We start from the raw sequence: 23,467 nt of genomic DNA on the forward strand, positions 1-23,467 counted from the left end.
TACATTTGAACATACTTACAAATCAGTTTAACTTTGAATTCTAGTTACAAAAGTATTACACAATTCACTAGATAAAAGATAAAAACCTCTTGATTTAAAAATTCTAGATTTCTCTGGCCACTTCATTTTAACTATTTGTTACATGAAAAAAAAAAGTAGAGGCTAAGAATCACATTTATTTTCTATAGTGGTAATAATAAGATAGCTACTATTTGTTGAGTACCTAAACATGCTTTTACAACCTTATAGACATGAAAATGAAGCTCAGAAAAAGTCAAGTAACTTGCCTGTAACCGCACAACTAAGAAGCAGCAAAGTTAGCATTTGACAAAAGACCATGCCTTTCTTTATGCACTCTGGGATCTCTGCATTTCACAAAAATCCAGCATAAACTATATAGTGCCTCAAAAGGGCAATAAGTTCACATGAGTACTGGATGTGAATGATTTATTAAGTTCATATGAGTACTGAATGTGGATGATTTAAACACATACATACATACACACACACACACACACACACACACACACCCCTATAGCATAAGGGACAGTCAGAAAGGCTGATCAGCAGATATTAATAACCTGTATCTTAATCATAAACCCTAATATATTCATGTACACATACTCATATGCAGCTCTTCTTACAAACAGAATTTAAATAGAGACAAAGCAAGCCATAATAGGTTTCACACTGTAACTTATAAATGAAATGTTCCCCAAAACAGTAGCATAAAAGAAGGAAAAGAATATTAGACTAGTATGATAAAAGTAAACATTTAAGTATTTCATAAGATATTAAATAGATGTTGCCAAGGTTTGGGGAAGGAATGGCAAAAGAGTGAGGTGGGGGAAAGCTTTTTAAGTAAGTTCAAAATAAAAAGTAGATGAAAAATTACAGAATTAGAAGGTAACATTCATTATTAAAATATAAGTATTATATAAGGCTCATTTTCCTTTATAATCTTGCACATTCCTTTAAAGAATCCAGTTGGGCTAACAGATCTTTGACTCCTAATTTCAAGATAATCAATCCATTATAAGTGATTAGAGCAAAATTTTTCATAATGGGCCTTCCATCAAAATATGGTGCCAAATATACAGAAAGAAAAAATAGCGTGGAGGGAAGCAGAGTTGGAAAAGTGAAAGGCAAACAATAAAAATGACAAAAAGTAGCCACTATTTTTCATTGTGGTCATTCATCAATTTCTTCCATTCTTATTTATTTGTGGTTTCAAATACTAATAATTCAAAAATTAACTATTCTTATATTCTCTTATGCTCAAATTCCTTTGAGAAATTATGAAAAACAAAAACTTATGAATCCCTAGAATTATATCCTTTCTTCAGTACTGGTCAGTGAAACTGGTCATCAGCATTCTTTTCATGGACCCATTCCACAAAAGAGGAAAAGAGAGTGCCAGTCCCAGCAATGTAATAAGACAGGAGCTACTCATCCCTTCCAAGAACCTAAAAGCCTATCAGAACTTTACTTTCTCACTATCAACCTCTTAAATGGTCTTTCTCTTTTCTTGGTATTGCTATATTATGACTTATTACTTTTTGGTTTTCACCTAAAAGACTTTGCTTTCTAAAAAACTAATGGAATTTCAGGAAAAAAATAAAATCTGAATTGTAATATATATTTCAACCCATCAATATCTATTTTATATACCAATAAATATAATTTTATCTAATAGCTTAAAAAAATCTCCAAAACATTATTGTGCATTAAAAGCTTTCCTCTAAAACACTAAAGAATGAAAGCGAGATAAGGAAAAGACCAGTAAGATAGAAGCATGTGAGCAGGCAACTGTTTACTAGTGGACAGCAGTTTATTGGTTTTTCTCAGCAGTGAAGTCTCCTCCTCTTGGGCGGTTTGCACTGTGACTGCGGCTGCATACCTTTGGTGGTATCAGATATGCTATTTAACAAGGCACACATCATATCTCCCTCTAAGTGGTGAGGGTTTAGTATATGAGCTGGCCTCTGAGTCTTCTTAAATTGATTCTCTAGTTCCAGAAAACCTTGATCTCCTGAGAGGATGGTGAAAGGAATTTGCTTGGGTAGTTGTTCATCTAGACGGCCAGCCTAAGTTGGAACAAATGGCATAGATTGATAAAAATCAGCATGAGTCTCAAATCGCTTAAATCTATTTCATAGTGAACACATACCTAAGAAGGCAAATTAAGCTAGTTCCCTACCTCCCACAGAGTTTGATATAAAGACCCCTTCATTAATGAAATGTCACATTTAATTACATATAAGCATCCAATAGTTATAAAATAAACTACTTTATCTGCCACTAATAAAAAAAGAAAAACCTAAAATAGAACTCCCATAGGAGGGCTCCCACATTAAACTGGAAAGCCATAGTAAGTGTAACTAAGAAATAAATCTGCCATAGAGGAAAAAGTAAGCAAAATATTTTGCATACTTCAATCTTGGTACTGGATAAGATGGAAAGAAATCTCTTGCAATTTAAATCATAAGCAGCAGTCAACAAGTCTGCAGAGTAAATTCACATTAACAGTGTGACAAATGTAAGCTCTCAAGCAGAGAGTTTAATTTAAAGTACGTCTTGGGTTGGCAGTTTCTCTATGTGACTGGCAGACAGAAATAAACATCAACATTAGCAGTGACTGTGAAAGTATCTCTAAATTTCAGAGATGTTAAATTAAAACTGTCTCAGTACACGTTCAGCACAGATTATCTTTTATTTACTCCTAACACAGATGACAGTCTATTATGCACAGTGGAAGGTCAGTGGAAGGTCTGCTAGGAGTTGGGGACAAAGCAGCCAAAAAAAATATGCGGGGCTTGTGCAGCAGCGTAGCGGGTAGCACCAGCATCCCGTACAGGCACCAGTTTGAGTCCCAGCTGCTCCACTTCCAATCCTGCTCCCTGTTAATGCACCTGGGAAAACAGCAGAAGACACCTCAAGCCCCTGCAGCCACATAGGGGACCCAGAGGAGGCTCCTGGTTCCTGGCTTCAGATTAGCCCAGCTCCAGCTGTTGTGGCCATTTGGAGCCTGAACCAGCAGATGGAAGATTTATCTGTCTCTCCCTTTCTGTAATGCTTTCAAATAAATAAAATCTTTAAAAAAAAAAAAAAAAAAGGAAAAATGCCATGGGCTCCTGTTCTCACTAGTAGAATACTGATACAGAATGTTTTATTACAAAAATATACTACTAAAGAATGATCTACACATTGTCATTACAATTCAAGTGGGAAAAAAATTTAAGGAGGTCATCTTAGATTCCCATTAGATTTTGAATAAAATAATGACTCACATGCATACATATGGCAAAATCAGCAGCATCTTTTCTTTTACTACAGCGAGGATGAAGGAAGAAGCATCCAATTCTGTTCAGGTAATTATAAATTTTACAGTTGAGTGGAGGCTTCCAATTGGTGTTTCCTCCTGTAAGTTTTAGAAAAGGCATAAGTGACAGTAAAACAGGAAGAAAAGACTAAAACTAGTATCAAATGAAAACTTAAACTAAAAAAATATCTTTCTAGAGGGAAAGTACTAGATAAAAATGTAGGAGAGGCTGGCGCTGCGGCTCAATAGGCTAATCCGCCTGCAGCACTAGCACCCCGGGTTCTAGTCCCAGTCGGGGTGTGGGATTCTGTCTCGGCTGCCCCTCTTCCAGTTCAACTCTCCGCTGTGGCCCGGGAGTGCAGTGGAGGATGGCCCAAGTTTTTGGGCCCTGCACCTGCATGGGAGACCAGGAGAAGCACCTGGCTCCTGGCTTCAGATCAGCGCGGTGCACCGGCCGCAGCGGCCATTGGAGGGTGAACCAACGGAAAAGGAAGACCTTTCTCTCTGTCTCTCTCTCTCACTGTCCACTCTGTCAAACAAAAAAAAAAAAAAGAAGAAGAAGAAGAATTCAGTCTTAGCAGAGAAATCATCATCCTGGGAAAGATCAACTTCCCTGAATCTGCCTTCTCATCTGAAAATTCATGGGGATACAAAACAGAATCAAAAGGAATGAGTGTGAGAGTGTATGTGTATTTCTGTGTGTGTGCAAGCAGGTACACATGTGTGTGTGAAAATTCTTGAACAACCATTAACATTTTGTTATTTTATGCCAAGGCTGTTCTGTCAATAAAAACACAGGAAATCAGCAGAGCTAGACTTAAAACATTATAATGGCTATCTTATCTAGATTAGTATGTTTCTATCTTTAATTCCAATCCTCCTCTTTACATGCTACTGCCTATCACACATGAACTATATCAGATACTCACATACTAAACCTCTGTAAATCAATGGTTTGTAAAAAGATTTGGATTAGATGAAGCTGCACACTACAAACAGCAAGAATGAACTGTGGAAGCAGTTGTGGCATGTTGAAAATACTAATGGTCCTGTAGCTAAGAAGCCAAAGTTTTAAATCTAACACTGTCATTTACTTTCTTCTACTTTAAAAGACAAAAAATGATAATTGATATCCACGTTAGTACCAAGCAACAGTGCTGGAATACTATAGGTATATTTTTAAAAACAATTTTTTATTCATCTATTTGTTTATTTGAAAAACAGCTAAAGAGAAAGAAGGAGAAGACAAGATCTTCCATCTGCTAGTTCACTCCCCAAACGGCTACAGTGGCACAAATGAGCCAAGATGAAGTCAGGGGCCTGGAACTCCATCTAGGTCTCCCACGTGGGTGACAGGAGCCCAAGTACTTGGGCCATCATCTGCTGCTTTTCCAGGCACATTAGTAGGGAGGTGAATTAGATACCGAGCAGCAGGGACTCATAAGTGTGGCAGGCAGCAGCTTAAACTGTTCCAAAGCCAGCCCCAGTGTAGGTGTTGAATAAACCCTTTTATAATATATATCTTAAGATCTGCAAACCATTGGTCAACAAAAATAGAGCTAATGTTAACTATGGAGACATGTAGAGAATATGCTAGGAAAGTAACTACATTGCAAAGTCACAATATTCTATTTATGGTCTTATGATCTATTCAGGAAAGTTCAAGAGGAGTCTTTTAAAGTTAATCATACTGTAAGGGTGATAGGGGAAAAGGCTTTTCTTATTAATCATACCTTGAAAGCCCCAAATAAATGTTCCTTGGTTAAGATGCCCTGGTAGATGACCAAAGAAGTTTGACCAGTTATCAAAATCTACAAAGACAATATGAGTCATGGTTCGCAAGTAATCCAAATCTGGAAGCTCAACAATTTCTTCTTCTGAGAAAAAGGAAACATTAACATGAATTCAGTAAAAGTTTGGTATAAACATTCTAATTCTCAAATCTAAAAAATATTAGCATAACAGGCAAAAACTATTAACCTTACAAGTGATTCATCTCAATTTAAACCTTTTCATTTTACCTGTATCTGTATAGACATAGTTTTCACTTAGATAATGTTGAAAGCACTTCAGAATTTTGATTATATATCTTTTCTACAAATATCTGCCATTGATGCTAAAGCTTTTAAGTAGTCATTTGTAAAAGAAAATTTTTTTTAAATTAATGTACTCTAGGAACTAGAAGATCTATTTTTAAAGTTAAATAACCAAAAACTTGTATCATTCATCAATGTAAAATTCCAGGGTTACTTGCTAAGAAACTTCTTGCCACCGGAATTTTTTTTTTCCCAATCTATACTGATTTATTAATCTAGACTGACTCTATGATTAAACACCCAAGAGAGCAGAAATAAGAAAACCTACAACATTGTTGCCATAAAGTGGTGCTAGAAATAGGTGCCAGTGGCACATTAACATCTCCCACCATAAACATATCTTGGTTCTCTCAGGATCTCAGTTCATCTTCCCTCATTCTCCAACTCTTTCTCCCTCCTCTTTGCCTTGCTTCATACTTTTAGACCTTGACATGGCCTTAAAAGTTTCCAGCCACAGTAGTGCAAACTTTAAAAAGATTAAGTTATTTTTAAAAAGAATAGATTCTATTATGCCTAATAGAGGTTCCTTCAAATATACTCTCTCATTTCTAAGCTACCTTACATCCTTTCTCCCAGTTCTCAGCAATTATAGATTTAGAGATTCCAAAATCTCTGTCAAACAGATTAACACAAATTCCCAAAAGTACTCAAAAGAGCTGAAAAATGCATTAGAGAATATAAAATGGTGTGACCACTGTTTGGAGTGGGTCATATATGACTTAATTCTTTCTCACTGAAAACATACTTTAATTAAAGGTGATGCTGAGATCAGATATGCTAATGAGCAAAGTTACATAAATTCAATGGTTCATTGTATAACTCACTGAATTAAAAGTTACTTAAAGGATACAGACCTAAAATTATAGTCTAAACAAAAAACAGTTATCTTCTAAACAAAATTAAAACATTACACTCTTCTAGACTTATTAACCTATGACATGGAAGAAGGAAAATCAGATTAAGTACAAGAGAATTCAAATCTGTTTTACCCATGATTTCTTACTACTACTTTTAACTCTACTTTTAATTGTTATTTTTAACTATATTGTTAAAAGCTTTGCTTCCAAATAAATCATAACAGAAATATATACAAATGCCAAAACTGTTTTTGTCATATTTAAAGATAAGGACAATAGAAACAAAAAGAATTCATCAGGTTATCTTTTTAATATATCTAAATATTTGCAAGATTTTTAAATATATCTGAACAATGTAAGATTTTTAGAAAAATCTAAGTGATGATAATGACCAGAATAACTTTCAAATCTGACTTTCAGTAAGATTATCAACTTCCTTCATCTCTCAAAATCTCCTTTTGTAAAAGAAAATATCTATAATACATTACTTAAACACAACATATACTATGTTTAGAAAGTGAAGTAGTAAGACTATGTACCCCTAAAAAGTATATACCGCAGAATAATTAACTGACTAAAATATCATCCTCTCACGTATCTGGCTTCACAACTGAATCATCAGCAGTCTCAAAAATGATGGGTCCACTGCATGTACTTTTATATATTAGAAAGTGAAATTTCTAGAGTTGTAAAGCCATACCTATATTCTGACAGCTTAGGTCATTATCAGTTCCTTTCTCCATGTCTGAATTTTTAGGATGGCTTACTGCCTGTTTCAATTTTCGCTCCATACGTGAGGCAGCGGCAGTAAACTTATACAGGTTTGCTTTTTCAGATCCAAAATGAGACACATTGGGTTTCTTTAAGAAGCAATGTTTTCTATGGAAGTGCTGCTGAGCACTCTCAGGATCATGAAATGCTTTGGTGCAGGTGCCACATTTGATCATGTACTGCTGTTCCTCCCCATCGTCATTCTTTTCTTTCCCATGCACTTGATGGATATGAGCATTCATGTTGGCTAAATTCTGTGCCGTTGCTGAACACGAACTGCAGCGAAACCACAGTTTACCTTTGTCCAGCATCATCTGGAGACATCTACTATAATCTTTTCTTCTGTTGACTTTACAGATGTAACTCTCATGACAACCACAGGTTAACAGGTTGCTGGTCTCTACTACTGGAAAATCTTCCTCAGTTTTAATCGAAGTTTCAATTTTTTCTGACACAAACACATAATCTATGCTGTGACGCTCTTTATAGTGATTCAAAAACGCTTCCTCCACATTAAAGACAAGATCACAAAGCCCACAGAAGTATTTAAGCTTTATATCATTGTCATGTTCATCTTGGCAATGTCGGTATAATGTTTCTACCTTATGAAAAGTCTTTCCGCAATGGGCACAGCTGTATCTATGAAACTGGTGACTTGACAAAGACATGCAATGCTGTTTTACACATTCTTGGGAATCAAACATATCTTCACAAATTCGGCATTGCCATTTGCCCCTTGGAGGACTGTTTGATGGGGAATGATCAATAATAGTAATAGCTGAAGAAGGCTTGCTTTCAGTCAAATGATTCACTAGTGTGACAGAGGATGATGGCAAAGTTTCGTCTTCCATCTCATCCACCTCATAAAAGTATCTGTGTCCATTATGAAATTCAGTCACATGTGCCATGATAGCATCTTTCTTTATTAACTCTGTTTTACATGTCCGACACCAGAAAAGAAAATTATTCAAATGTGCCCCTCCATGAATCCGGCTCATGTGTAAACGGATGACCCCTGAATCTTCACATACCTTTCCACAGACCACACACTTGTAACACATGGTATTTGCTGCAAAAACGTGTTTTTCCACTGCATCTTCACTGGGGAATCGTTGGTTACATTCACAAAACCAGGTTTTAACTGTTGGCTTTTGTTTCTGGGTACAAACCACACTTTCATGGCTTTTATCTTCTAAATTCATCTTCTTTTTTGGAATGGTACTGCAATCCTCTGAGCTAGATCCTTTAATGGACACAGTTCTCTTAAGTGATGAAAATTTGGGTTGATCTAACAATAAATCCAAGTCAGAAGGGGGTTTATTCCCTTCACTACTGTGGCAATAAAGTAAGAGTGATTCTTCCATTGAGTTAATGACTCGGATTTTGTGTCCTGAATTCTCCTTATGAGCTTGGGTGCTCATTTCATCCACAAAGACTTGATTGCAATTTGGACAATAACCTCTTAATATGAATTTCTCTGCAACCTGGGTAATACTCTTCTCAGCTACAGCTACAGGACCAGCATTTCGACAACGAACTCTAAATTGGATAAAAACAAACAGAAACTCTTTTGTAAGTATTTTCTAAATATGCTGTATCTTTTTATTGCAGTAATTTAAAAAAAAAAAAACAACAACGTATAAATAAGCACTAAGATAGCTTTTAACAAAGATGCAGGTTTAATGGTATTTATCACCTCAAGATAACTTAGTATTACACACCTATAGTTTATCTATTTGTAAACTCCATTCAAAAAGGTAAAACTAGAATCAGAAGATCAAAAAAACTCCAGTAAACTTTGGAAAATTAAAACCTGTGTCAAATGCATTGACAGAGGAACTTATCAGATAAGAAAATTATTACTCTCTCCAAAGTAACTAAACTATAAGGAAAATATTATGGTAAGATTCTAGATAACCTAGTAATTGGTCTTATTTTTTTTCTTTTTCCTTCTTCTGGAAAGGCAGAGGGAGGTCATGAGAGGGGGAGAAAGAGACAGAGTGAGTGAGTGAGTGAGAGGGCCAAAGAGAACACACTCCCATCTGCTGGTTCCCTCCCCAAATACTTGCCAATGGCCAGGGCTGAGGCAGGCAGAAGGTGGGAGTTAGGAACTCAATTCAGGTCTCCCCACACTGGTGGCAGAAACCCAACTATTTGAGCCATCACAGGCTGCCTCCCACGATGTGCATTAGCTAGAAGCTGGAACTGGAAATAGAGGTGGGAATCAAACCCAAACAACAGTCTGATGTGGGATTCAGGTGCTCCAACTGCTAGGTCAAATGCCTTCCCCAGTGTGTATTCTTTAACTGATTAACTTTATGCCAAGAACATGCCATACCAATAGCAGTTTTGCACTGAAGAACTAGGCTCAATAATACTACACACTATTCCAAAAATTAACTTCTCTAGGGAAAAGAAAAATGGAATAATGGGGTTCCAATTGTCTTCCCTTCATTATTAAACTCCAAAGAGAACAGACTTGCTGGCACTCTACATACATTTTAAAAGAGGGAAATTATACAAAGTACAATCTCTAATTATAGTGGAATTAAAGGAGAAATTAGAATAAAGCCTCCTAAATACTTAGACATTCATAAATCTTTAAAAGTTAAACAACACATTACTAACAAATATATGTCAAAGAAAAAAACCAAAATGGAAGAGACACAAATTTTTAAAAGTATACTTTAAAAAGCTTTATTGGATATAATTCACATACCACATAATTCACACACTCAGAATGTTCAATTTCAATGGCTTGACATATATTTACAGATAAGTGCAATCATCGCTACAGTCAATTCCAGTACATTGCATCATGTCAAAAAGAAACCTCACACCTTTCAGCTCTCTTTCCCCCTGCTTCCCAACTTGAAGCAATCACTGAGCTCTAAACAACTAATTTCTGTTTCTGTACTTTTCCCTATTCTGCAATTACATATGAATGGAATCATGTAATAAATGAACTTTTTTGACTGGCTATTTCCCTTATCAGAATGTATTCAAGGTTCTCTGGGATTATAACACACACATCAGTGTTTCATTCCTTTCTACAGCCAAATAAATTCCTTTGTGTGATTATACTTTCTTTTTGTTTGGTTATTCATCTGCCAGTGGACAGACATGAGTTGTTTGCAATTTTCAGCTATTATAAATCACGCTGCTATAAAAAATTTGGAAAGCTTTGTGTGTACCTAAGTTTTCATTTCTCTTGACTGTATTCCTGGGAGTAGAACTGCAATGTCAAATGATAATTCTATGTTTAACTGCTTAAAGGAAAAAATAATTTTAATTTAACACAAACTAAAACATTAAGTTATCAACATCTTTATGATACAGGTAAAGAAGTACTTAAAAGAAAATTTACATTTTTAGATATTTATAATGAAAAAGGCCAAAATTCAATGTAGGCCTCCACCTAAAGAAGGCAGAAAAAGGTAAGCAAATTAAAAGTTTAAAGATCAGAAATTAATGAACAAAGAAATAAGCAAAAAACAGACTGAAATAAAATGCTAGTTATTTTAAAACTCAACAAAGTGCCTGCCCTATGGCATAGCAGGTAAAGCTACCACCTGCAGTGCCAGCATCCCATATGGGCCCCAGTTCAAGACCTGGCTGCTCCACTTCCAATCCAGCTCCCTGCTAATGTGCCTGGGAAAGCAATGGATGATGGCCCAAGAATTTGGGTCCCTGCAACCACATGGGAAACCTAGAAGAAGCTCCTAGCTCCTCCTTTGGCCTGGCTCAGCCCTAGCTATTGCAGCCATCTGGGAGTAAACCAGCAGATGGAAGAACTCTCTCTCTGCCTCTCTGCAACTCTGTCAAAAATAAATAAATCTTTTCTTAAAAAAAAAAAAGCCACTATTAAAAAAATTCAACAAAAATTTGATATAGATTAGATAATAACATAACAACAAAAAAAGGTAAGAAGAATTAATCCTGCATTTTTACAATATGAAATAAAATATGGTTAAGATGCCACTTGGGTGCATTTATGAGCTACATGAAATCTGTTTACCTTAAAATAAAAATAAATAAAAAGACACCACCTGGGGGCCTGCATTGTGGCTTCCCATATAGGCGCTAGTTCATGTCCTGGCTGTTCCACTTCCAATTCAGCTCCCTGCTAATGTGCCTGGGAAAGCAGCAGAAGATGGTCCAAGTGCCTGGGACTCTGCAACCACGTGGGAAGCGTAAAAGAAACTCTTGGCTCCTGGGTGCAGCCCTGGCCCAGACCTAGTAAATATGACCATCTGGGGAGTGAATCAGCAGATGAAAGATCTCTTTTTCTCTCTCTTTCTCCCTATCTCTCCCTCTCTCTGACTTTTCCAGATTAAATAAATAAATCTTAACAAAACCAACAATGGTACCACTTCAGATGCCTGCAACTCTTATGGGAGAACCTGGGTTAGAGTCCTGGCTCCACTCCCAATTCCAGCTTTCTGAAAAGGCACACCCTGGGAGGTAGCAGGTGAAAGCTTAAGTGACCAGGTGCCTGTCACCCATGTGGGAGACCCAGACTGAGTTCCATGCTCCTGTTTGCAGCCCGGGCTGTGTGGACATTTTGTGAAGTGAACTAGCAAATAGGAGATCTACTCTACCTCCCTGCCTTTCAAAAAAGATAAAAATGATGGAGCCAGCACTGTGGCATAGCAGGTAAAGCCGAAGCCTGCAGTGCCCACATCCCATATGGGTGCCAGTTCAAGTCCCACTTCTGATCCAGCTCTCTACTATGGCCTGGGAAAGCTATAGAAGATGGCCCAACTCCTTGGGCCCCTGCACCCACGTGGAGACCCAAGAAGAAGCTCCTGGCTCCTGGCTTCAGATTGGTGCAGCTCTGGCCGTTGCAGCCAATTGGGGAGTGAACCAATGGATGGAAAACCTCTTTCTCTGCCTCTCCTTCTCTGTGTAACTTTGACTTTCAAATAAATAAATATTTAAAAATAAAAAAGTGATTTATAAAAATATATCCCTTAAGCAAGAACAGATGATTGCTCAGGAGGAACACAGCATAACCACAAAAGGGAAAAAAATCAGTATACTGCATTTAATGAGATTAAAAACTTCTAGTTATTAAAAGATATAATTAATAATATGAATATAGAAAGTGATAGAGAAATAGTCAAAAATATTCATAATGTCTTAGTCTGTTTTATGCTACTCTAACAAAATACCTGAAGCTGGGTACTTTATAAAGAGATTTGCTTGGTTCATGGTTCTGAAGGCAGGAAAATTCACAATCTGACACCAGCAGGTAAGAGCCTCCTGCTGTATAACATATAGGATGATATCACCAGAAAAGCCTATGTGTGCGAATGGACAGCAGGCTTGTGTAGAAGAGGCTAAACATATGGGGTGGCCTCACTTTTTAATAACCCAGGCTCATGGTAACTGATCCAGTTCTACAAGACCTACCCCCATTCCTTTATGACAGGCATTAATCCCTTGGTAGTGTAATATCCCCATGACCTAATAACCTCTCATTAAGCCCAACATCTTTTTTTTTTTTTTTTTTTTTTTTTGACAGGCAGAGTGGACAATGAGAGAGAGAGAGAGACAGAGAGAAAGGTCTTCCTTTTGCCATTGGTTCACCTTCCAACGGAAGCCGCGGCCGGCGCACTGCAGCCAGCGCATCGCGCTGATCCGAAGCCAGGAGCCAGGTGCTTTTCCTCGTCTCCCATGTGGGTGCAGGGCCCAAGGACTTTGGCCATCCTCCACTGCACTCCCGGGCCACAGCAGAGAGCTGGCCTGGAAGAGGGGCAACTGGGACAGAATCCGGCGCCCCGACCGGGACTAGAACCCGGTGTGCCGGCGCCGCAAGGCAGAGGATTAGCATATTGAGCCACGGCGCCAGCCTAAGCCCAACATCTTAAAGGTTCTACCACATCTCAATACCATTACTTGAAGACCAAGCTTCCAGCACATGAACCTTTGTAGAACAAACCATATTCAAACCGTAGAACATACAAGGAAGGGTATTTTTAAATTTCATAAAAATAGAACTTTAAAAAATGCTTATTTTGGTGCAAAGAATCTTTAAATTGATGTATATTCATATATTTTAGAAATTCCTGTGGCCAGCATTGTGGCATAGTGGGTTAAGCTCTGCCTGCAATGCCAGCATTCCATTATGGGCACAAGTTCAATCTCGGCTGCTCCACTTGTGATCACAGAACACATACAGAAAAATACTCACAGAACTCAGAACTGTTGGCTTATTTTACATTCCAGTGGAATCAAAATATCCACTTTTTCCATACTTCTATCTTCTGTCACTATGCTAAACTTGATTAACTTCCAGACAAACACATATTCTCATTTTAAAAAGAGAGAAACATGGAAAAGGAATAGTTGTTGAATCTTCCCACTGGTGAAGAATTCACCAGGATTCCTTTATAACCCAAGACTAGACTTGTACAAACCTGAAATGGGCAGTGAGCTCCATATGGGAACGCAATGTCTGGTGGCAGGCCACACACTTAACTTGAAATGCAACATCTTTACACAGAGAGACCAAAAGTTTCTTTGCAAAAGATGGAAATGATATTGGATGTGCTATCCCCTTGTCATCTGAAAGACAAAATAAACTAAATTTGCAAAGTCATTTGAATACAGAGTGACTCAACACTTTTCCTCTTATTCTTTTTCAACATCAGTTGGAACAAGATATGTATTTAATAAAAATGCAAGAAAAGTCATTTTCTAGACTTAAATGCAAAGGATGCCTTACTCATATTCAAATTAAAATTTGAGTTTTAAATGCTGAGACATATTCAACTTTCCATACATCAGGAAAATAACAAAGTTATCTTCCTGAATAAATGTTCTCTTCTCATGTCTCTTCCACAAAATGGGTAAACCTTACTTGTAAGTACAAACAGAGAATCTTTTTTAAAAAATAAGAATTGAGGTAAAAAATATTTCACTTTCATGGTGCTAAAATGAAGATAAATAACTTCAGGAAAAATCTGGGAAATATGGTAAATCATCTAAGATGAAAGTAGTTTAATAATTTTCAGCAGAAGAGAGACTTAACATACCACCCAGTTTAAAACTCTGATGGAAGTGATTCTTTCCAGACATATGCTTCAAACACTCATCTTTGCTGCTAAAAAGAAGGAAGCAACTTGGACATGCAAAACATTGAATAACCTGAGGAAGAAGGCTGTTGGAATGTCCATCATCTGCAGCTCCCTAAAATATAACACAAAGCTGTATTATAAACAAGTAAAATCAATAATTATTTTTTTCAAATTAACTTCCAAAATTTCCTATTCATTATTTGGAACATTCTATCTCAACTCATAACATGTAAATTGTGTATCTTTTACCATAAATAAGATTTCCTGTGTAAAATATCAAATTTGTTTCCCTTCAAAAGAAATTCTGGCCATCTTTCTTAGTAATTTGCTAAGTATTTTTCATATTTTACATGCACATTCATTTACAATAGATGCATATAATCATACCACAGTTATGACTTTTTGCTTTACTAATTCTATCCTACAATATATAAACAATATTTACAAATATGTAGTCTACCATAAATTTCTCAGTGCTTAACCATTTACAAAAATAATGGAGAAATAAACATATAACAGCAAATGTCATTGTTTCATCAAATATGGTCATCTTACAGATTTTTCCCATTAGTTTTTTATTCCATAACACCTAATGGAAATTCCAAAAATCAACTGGTATGACTCTAATTCATGGTTCTTAATGTTTACAAAATACCCCATCATGTGGACCTATTATCACTTAGTAAACCATCCATTTCTAGGTACTGTTTTAGATTGGTTCCCCTTTCCACTATAAATAATGATATCAACAATAGCCTTAAATATATATAATATCAATGCTTGTGGGGTGTATTTATATGTATCTGTATATATGTTCAAATATGTATGTTACATACATACATACAAATATGTATTCACCATCCTTTAGGAAAAGTAATCATATTGTATCTTTTAATATGCAAATACATGCACCCTTGAGGTTAAAAGACACTTGGATATTAAAAGATATGGTATGACTGAATTTCAAAAAGGTTCTATCAAACTCATATATCCCCTGGCACTCAATGAGCCTGGCAGCAGTAGATATTACAGATCTTTTCATTTTGGTCAGTCTGCCCGATGTGATTACTCGTGGTTACTTTAATTTATATTTCCTTGTCTGAGCTTGAGCATTTATTCATAAATCTGCTATTTGAATACACTGTTCGGTGAATTTCTTACTCATATCCTTTCCCTTTAATTGTTTTGCTTTCTTCCCTTCTGATTAATCTGAAACAGTCCTTTGTAACTGAAGGTAATTTCTGTCTCATTCTCCAAATATTATTTCAAATATCTATTTCGTTTATAGTTACTTTCTACATTTGTCTATATAAGTTTTCTATCACCTATTTTTTATATTAAGTTAATTTCTCTTTATTCATAATTTTTTTAAATTTTATTTAATGAACATAAATTTCCAAAGTACAGCTTATGGATTACAATAGCTTCCCCCCCATAACTTCCCTCCCACCCACAAACTCCCCTCTCCCGCTCCCTCTCCCCTTCCATTCCCATCAAGATTAATTTTCAATTATCTTTACATACAGAAGATCAATTTAGCATATATTAAGTAAAGATTTCCAGTTTGCACCCACACAGAAACACAAAGTGTAAAATACTATTTGAGTACTAGTTATAGCATTAATTAAACACCTAAGAGTAATTTTATATTTTTTTCCCTCCCACTCACACCCCTCCCATCTCCCACTCCCTCTCCCATTCCATTCACATCAAGATTCATTTTCAATTATCTTTATATACAGAAGATCGATTTAGTATGTATTAAGTAAAGATTTCATCAGTTTACACTCACACAGAAACACAAAGTGTAAAATACTGTTTCAGTACTAGTTATAGCATTACTTCACATTGGACAACACACTAAGGACAGATCCCACATGAGAAGTAAGCACACAGTGACTCCTGTTGTTGACTTAACAATTTAACACTCTTGTTTATGGCATCAGTAATCTCCCTAGGCTCTAGTCATGAGTTGCCAAGGTTATGGAAGCCTTTTGAGTTCGCCGACTTTGATCTTATTCCGACAGGGTCATAGTCAAAGTGGAAGCTCTCTCCTCCCTTCAGAGAAAGGTACCTCCTTCTTTGATGGCCCCATTCTTTCCACTGGGATCTCACTCGCGGAGATCTTCCATTTAGGTCTTTTTTTTTTTTTTTTTTCCAGGGTGTCTTGGCTTTCCATGCCTAAAATACTCTCATGGGCTCTTCAGCCATATCCGAATGCCTTAAGGGCTGATTCTGAGGCCAGAGTGCTATTTAGGACATCTGCCATTCTATGAGTCTGCTGTCTATCACCTATTTTCAAACTTCGTTAAGCAACTTCTCCACTTAAAACTGAAGGTTCAGGATCATATTTGCAGCTGCTGTTGAGCCACCTCTAACTCTCCAAGCTCCATCAGGAGACATGGTAAATAGGAGGTGAGTATGCCATGGCTTGTACAAAGGCAACCATGACAGAGTTACAGAGAGAGGTAGAGACAGAGGTCTTCCATCCAATGGTTCACTCCCCAGATAGCCACAATGGCCGGAGCTACACCAATCCAAAGCCAGGAGTCAGAAGCTTCTTCCAGGTCTCCCACCATGGGTGCAGGGGCCCAAGGACTTGGGCCATCCTCTACTGCTATCACAGGCAATAGAAGAGAGCTGGATTGGAAGTGGAGCAGCTGAACTCGAACTGGCTCCCATATGGGATGCTGTCACTTCAGGCCAGGGCTTTAATCTGCTGCGCCACAGCGCCGGCCCCAAACTTACTATTGCTAACACTAGGAGTATCATAATGGTTTGTATTGTACATACAACATACAACAAGAAGAGAAATAGAAAACTTACATTTATGTTAAACACGTTATCAGGTACCACACCAGGGTACTGAACATATTTATTCACTTAATCCTGTGACAACCTCGTAAGTTTCATTATCTACAAATTAAAAAACTGAAATCCAAATAAGTTTACCAACTAAACATCTTACTCCAAACAACTTATATCCTTGGAAGGGGCAAATGAACCATTCAAACCTATATATTGTTGTTTATGAAGTCCATGGTGTTTTCACAACTCCCAATCCCTCCCTCCTGTTTTAATTTCAATTTCATCAGTGCCACATGGAAGAAACAATGCCTCTGAAAGGACATTCTGCATTCTAAACAGAAGATTTCAGGGGTAGGGAACGTCTGGCCCGCAGGCCATATAAGGCCCACAAAATCATTTAGTCTGGCCCTGCCAAGGCAACCTCTGGCAAGACTCAAAATTCAGTAATCTATAGCAGGCTAATTTTTAAGTTGATAACTTGGATGTTATAAACATCCAAATGGCTCTTGGCAGAAAAAAGGTTTCCCACTCCTGTATGATAACAGCAATAAACCAACAATTTCTACAAGTTTCTCCTACTTGAGGAACTCTAAGTAAATAAAATTTTTAGCTCAATTGTGAGTTACATGTGGATTCAAAATAAAACTTGCTTAGATGATGTGCTCCACAGAGCCCAAATTTTATCCTCGATGAAGTTTGCAAATTCCACAAGTTTGGTAAAGTGAAGGGAAATAAGATGTCTGGTAAGTTAAAGTGTTCAATTCCTACTTAGTACATTTGTGGCTCTATTAAAAATAAAACATACCACACAAATTTGTATACCAACAAAGCAGAAACACATCAGGATACTACTTCATACCCACAAGGATAACTACATTCAAAAAAGACAGATAATAACTGTTGGCCAAGAGTGTGGAGCAATTAAAACATTCATATTCTGCTGGTAGGAAAACAAAATGGTACAATATACTAGACAACAACTGGGCAGTTCTTCAAGAAAATTAAGTATAGTTACCACATGACCTAGCAATTTATCTTGCTGAAAGGAGCTAAAACACATATCCACACAGACATGGATAATTGTTTATAAAAGCCTTATTCATAACACACAAAAAGTTGAAACAATCCAAATGTGGTAATAAAATGGATTAAAATGTTTATATATGCTAAAATGTAGATGACCCTTAGTTCCTACTGACCCAAAACTGACACCGAGGCACAAAGAAGCTTACAGTTTATCTACTACCGGCACCACACACACAAACACACACACCCAGACACAAAGAAAAAAAAGAGGTGAGAGAGGGAAACAGGAAGCTACCTGGAGTTAAAATATCTCCTGGATGGGTTTAATGTCAAGTCACTAAAAGTGTGACCCAAAGCATTGTCATCACTCAGGAGCTTGTCAGAAATGTGAATCTAAGATTCCACTACAGACTACGGAATCAGAATCTGCATTTTAACAAAATCCCACAAGTTTCATGTATATATTAGAAAGTTAGAGAAGAACTGGTTTAGAGTCTGAGAAGAAAGTGGAGGTGAAAGAAAAGCAGGAAGGTGATGGGGAAAGCAAGGAAAGAAAATCAAAGTCGTGTCTCTTCCACTGGAGAATGCCATCTTTACAAAATAAAGTAGAAGAAAAAAAAAAAAATGAGGCCTGTAAAATTTTTCAGCGACCTCTTCTGGTTAAGAGAGGAAATTACAACCTATTGCACAGAAGTTTCCTTTAGTCTCCACTACAGACATTCCAAGGAATATTATTACTGGTAGGTCCAAAGTGCTTTACAGAATATTATGTTTTCCCTTAACAATCTTGTATGTTAGCATAACAATATCATTTTATATCATTTTAGAAACCAAGCTCACAGATCAGTAACTGCCGAGAACATGGAGCTAATAAGTGACTGAGAGATGGGTGGGCAGGGCATTATAAAACAGTAGGTTAAGCCACTACCTATGCGACATCCATAGCTATATCCTACAACAGAGAGCCATACTGAATCCCAGCTATTCTGCTACTGATTCAGCTTCCTACTAATGCACCTGGGAGGCACCACATAATTTTTCAAGTACTTGAGTACTTGCCATCTGGCAGACATGGATGAAATCCTGGGCTTAGTGAGGGCTTGACCCAGGCCTGGCTGATGAAAGCTTTTGTAGAGTGAACCAGTGCACAGGATATATCTCTGTATCTGTCATCAATGTAAACAAATATATGTGTGTGTGTGTGTGTGTGTGTGTGTGTATATATATATACATATATATATATATATAAAAGGTGGGGGGGGGGGTACCTGGAATCCAGTTCTGTCTGACACCAAAGTCTCTGCTCTATTTTATGCTTCTCAGAATGTTGAAAGTCCTAATTCTGTTTCCAGAGAGAAGGCAAAGGGGAAAGCAATACAAAATGGATTCTGTGATTCTTAAAGAAAAGAAAATGAGGGGCCAGCACTATGGTATAACAGGCTAAACCTCTGCCTTCTGCCTATGATGCCAGCATCCCACATGGGTGCCAGTTCAAGATCCAGCTGCTCTACTTCCTATCCAGCGCTCTGCTAGGTGGGGAAAGCAGCGGAAGATGGCCCAAGTGCTTGGCCCCCTCACCCATGTGGGAGACCAGGAAGAAACTCCTGGATCCTGGCTTCAGATCAGCTCTGCTCCAGCCATTACGGCCATATGGGGAGTGAACCAGCAGAGAGAAGACATTTTTCTCTGTCTCTCCCTTTCTCTGTTTGTAACTCTCTCAAATAAATAAAAAAAAAAAAAGAAAAGAAAATGAAGGACCGACATTGTGGTGCAGAGGATAAAGCAGCAGCTTGCAATGCCAAAATCTCACAATGCAGGAACAGTTCAAGTCCGGGCTGTTTCACTTCTGATCCAGCTTCCTGCTAATGTGCCTGGGAAAGCAGCATAAAATGGCCCAAGTACTTCAGTCCCTGACAACAATGTGGGAGACCTGGATAGACTTTTAGGCTCCTGGTTTCAGCCTGGCCCAGCCCAGGAAGTTGTGGCCATTTAGGGAGTGAACCAGCAGATGGAAGATCTGTTTCTGTCTGTCTGTCTGTTTCAAATAAAATTTGAAGAAAAACATAAATGCAAGTACTAAATGATTTTAAAATACCTTTTTCAATTTACTAAAGAAAAAAGACAGAAGCCTTATAGTGCAGTGGGTTAAACTGCTACTTGGGATGCCCATATCCCATATTGGAGGGTCAGTTCAAGTCCTGGATCCTCCAATTGCTATCTAGTTTCTTGCTGATATACCAGATTAATCATCCGATTAATCATCAAATTAAGCATCAGATTAATCATCAAATTATTGAGTCCCTCCCTGCCATCCATGAGGGAAATTTGGATGGAGTTCCCAGTTCTTGGCCTAGCTTTGGCTGTTACAGGCATTTGAAGAGAGTGAACCAACGTTCCTCTCTGTCTTTCTCCCCATCTCTCTTTCTAATACATAAATAAATAGTTAAAAAAAAGAAAGAAAGAAAAATATGTTCTCTACAACAGAGAAAAAAAGAGAATGGAATAGGAGAACATGCCCTTAAAGAGCTCTCGTTTTCAAAAAGGTAGAAAATTTAGGGATCTCATTCAAACAGGAAGGGAGGGAGGGAGGGAGGGAGGAAGGAATGCGGTTCTCTTGTGCTCTTTTCCTCTCCTTCCCCCTACCATCCATCTGTTATGGCAAGACAGCCCTATCATTTCTTTCCTCAATATGTCTTTTAGCACCACTTTAAGATCTTCATTCTAAATGTCATTATCTAAGTCAAACTCTCTTCTTATCTCAAAGCTAAGCTACTGCAAGTCACCTAAACCAGTCATCTTATCAAAATCTTTGAAACCACTCTGACCACTACTGCCATTCTAATACCTTTTGGTCTCTGGTAAAAGGAGGAAGGAGTTGGTTTCTAGAATTAAAAACATTTCTAGCTCTAAAGGTATTAAGCATTATTTTCATCATATCTCATTCTGTAACAGTACTTCTACTATACTGGTTCTATAATGGTTCTTCTTACCAATATACTCATCTTACAAATAAAATCCAAGGTTCAGGGTTTGCCAGGACTCACAGAACACCACATACAGTACTCACAGCTATGACTTTGTACTCATATCACAGCTATGCTTATTACACTAAAAGAATACAAAGGAAAAATCAACAGAAAAAGCAAATAAGGCAAAGTTCAGAGGAAACCAAGTTGAACACTACAAGAAATCTTTCCCAATGGAATCACATAGGATGCATTTAATTCCTCCAGCAACAAGTAGACACAATAAATGTGAACCGCGATCTACAAAGGAAGCTTATTAGATGCTCAGTATCCAGGGGCTGCTCATATAGGCAGGCTTTACCTAGCAGGCATCAAAATTCCAGACTCTCCTAAGGAAAGCAGGTATTTAGCGTAAGGCTTAATATTTGCCAATTTGGACACAGTGAACCATTCATAGCAAAAGAATGGCAGGAACCCTCACAGAATCCAAGTTTCTAGGTTTTCAGACATCAGTTCAGGGCCAACTTCATAAGCAAGGCTTTCTCAAGACAGTAGTGTGAGGCCTGTTATGATAACTTGTGGGAGACCAGGTGCAGAAGGTCACCACTGTGGAACGAAGTTGGGAAATCTGGGAACAATCAGACCTGAGGCCTTGCAGCTCGAAAAACCAGCATCAAGATAATAAGTTCAAAGAGCCTGTTAGCCCAGAGTTCTACTCCCTTCCCCTTTTAGGTCTGGTGGTGACCATTTGACAGTCTGGTTTGGAATTGCTCATGGAGAATATTGTCTTTAGCTAAACAGTAACTTGGCTTGATGTCAGCAAGAATGCCTGGAAGATAAATGCAGAAATAAAAACTTGGGGCTGGCGCTGTGGTGCAGCAGGTTAAAGCCCTGGCCTGAAGCACTGGCATCACAGTGGGTGCTGGTTCTAGTCCCAGCTGCTCCTCTTCCAATCCAGCTCTCTGCTATGGCCTTGGATAGCAGTGGAAGGTGGCCCAAGTCCTTGGGCCCCTGCACCCACATGAAAGACCTGGAGAAGCTCTTGGCTTCGGATCGGTGCAGCTCTTGCCGTTGCAGCCATCTGGGGAGTGAACCAGCGGATGGAAGACCTCTCTCTCTGTCTCTGCCTCTCTCTGTAACTCTTTCAAACAAATAAAATAAATCTTAAAAAAGAAAGAAAGAAAAACTGCAAGGCAAGTCAGAGAGGTATTCCTCCTCCTAACTCAGACAGCATCCCCTTATCCTCAGCTTTTCTATAATCTGTCTTTGCCTTTCTTTTATCATGGGCCATCCCCTCTTTGTCCTGGAAAGTTGTTGCACAAGTAGCAGCAATAACTAACTCTTTTCTGCATACTACCTACTCTCATAATCACTACTTTATTTAGGTTCTGCAAACCTTACTCAGAATTTAGGCTATTCAAGTTTACCTAGAAGTCTATCACCTACACTTTCCATCTAACCAAATACAATCCCTGAGAACCTTTTCTTTCTCGTAATGCTTTGTCAAATTCTCTGATACATCTCTTCCCTTTCTTTGAACTCCTATTTCACTTTTTTTTAAATTTTTATTTAATAAATGTAAATTCCCAAGGTACAGCTTTTGGATTACAGTGGCTTTCCCCGACCCATAACTTCCCTTAAACACGCTCTTACCTTAGTAAAAAGATGATCCCTATATTGCTGTTGGGTAACAAATTTTTTACAACATACTACACAAGCAAAGGAACTGGTGAAAGGTCCACGTAGTGTAATTGTTGGATCACATGGAGAGTGATCAAACCTATTTACCAAAAGATATAATATTAGAAACATCTACATTTTAGGATGAATGATGCTGCTTTATTTGAGAAGATAAATACATGCACACATACATTCAGAATTTTGCCCTTCTCTACTGAAATATTAAATAATGTTCTTCATATTTAGCAAACATCAAGTGGCTCCCCTATGCCAAGTAATACTTTCTTACAAGAAACCATTAGTTAGGTCAGGATTTCATAAAAGTACTTGAGGTCCAATAAAATGGATTTAAAGCATTCCTTGCAAAACTCATCATCTTTTCTGTCTTGCTATGATTTCCTTAAGACTCAAATAAATAATAACTGCAATAATAAACTCATGCTAAGATTTCTGGCATATCATTGTTACCTATAAATGACTTCTAGTCCTTTCAATATTCATTTTAACCATTTAACAAATTTTCATCATTTTCCACTGCCTTAAATACATTCAAAAATAAATATAATATGCTACCTAGTTATTTACAGAATGCTGCAACTCCCTCTAAAAATCTCTCACAATAAGGTAAGGAAGGCATAAGCAGAATGAGACACCAGCTGGAAAGATAACAGCTTAGAGTTCCAAACTCAATTTCCCATCTTTCAACTATTAGAAAGGGAGACTAGGAGACTATGGATGAGGTCAGCATTGTGGTGGAATGGGTTAGGCTGTCTTCTGCGATGGCAGCATCCCATATCAGCGTGGATTTGAGTCCTGGCTGTTCCACTAGTCTTCTACTTCCCTGTGTATGTGCCTGGGA

At 37.6% G+C, this 23,467-nt stretch overlaps 1 protein-coding gene across 4 annotated transcripts in view; it reads right to left on the bottom strand.

Moving 5' to 3' along the window:
* The window catches only part of ZNF451 (zinc finger protein 451), an 80,847-nt gene that overhangs the window by 12,837 nt on the left and 44,543 nt on the right, over nt 1-23,467 (bottom strand). For 3 of the 4 annotated variants that reach the window (XM_008263071.5, XM_070073913.1, XM_089333083.1), the window contains 7 exons: nt 22,582-22,708; nt 14,087-14,240; nt 13,469-13,616; nt 6,976-8,585; nt 5,056-5,199; nt 3,291-3,421; nt 1,901-2,087 (listed from right to left, as the gene is read on the bottom strand). In XM_008263071.5, coding sequence (XP_008261293.3) covers nt 1,901-2,087; nt 3,291-3,421; nt 5,056-5,199; nt 6,976-8,585; nt 13,469-13,616; nt 14,087-14,240; nt 22,582-22,708 — 2,501 coding nt within the window. The remainder of the gene's footprint in view (nt 1-1,900; nt 2,088-3,290; nt 3,422-5,055; nt 5,200-6,975; nt 8,586-13,468; nt 13,617-14,086; nt 14,241-22,581; nt 22,709-23,467) is intronic. The other variant, XR_011388659.2, reaches the window with a different exon arrangement.

Source organism: Oryctolagus cuniculus, chromosome 5, assembly GCF_051225735.1.
Source record: "Oryctolagus cuniculus isolate XC-2025 breed Fujian yellow rabbit chromosome 5, ASM5122573v1, whole genome shotgun sequence".
Lineage (NCBI taxonomy): Eukaryota > Metazoa > Chordata > Mammalia > Lagomorpha > Leporidae > Oryctolagus > Oryctolagus cuniculus.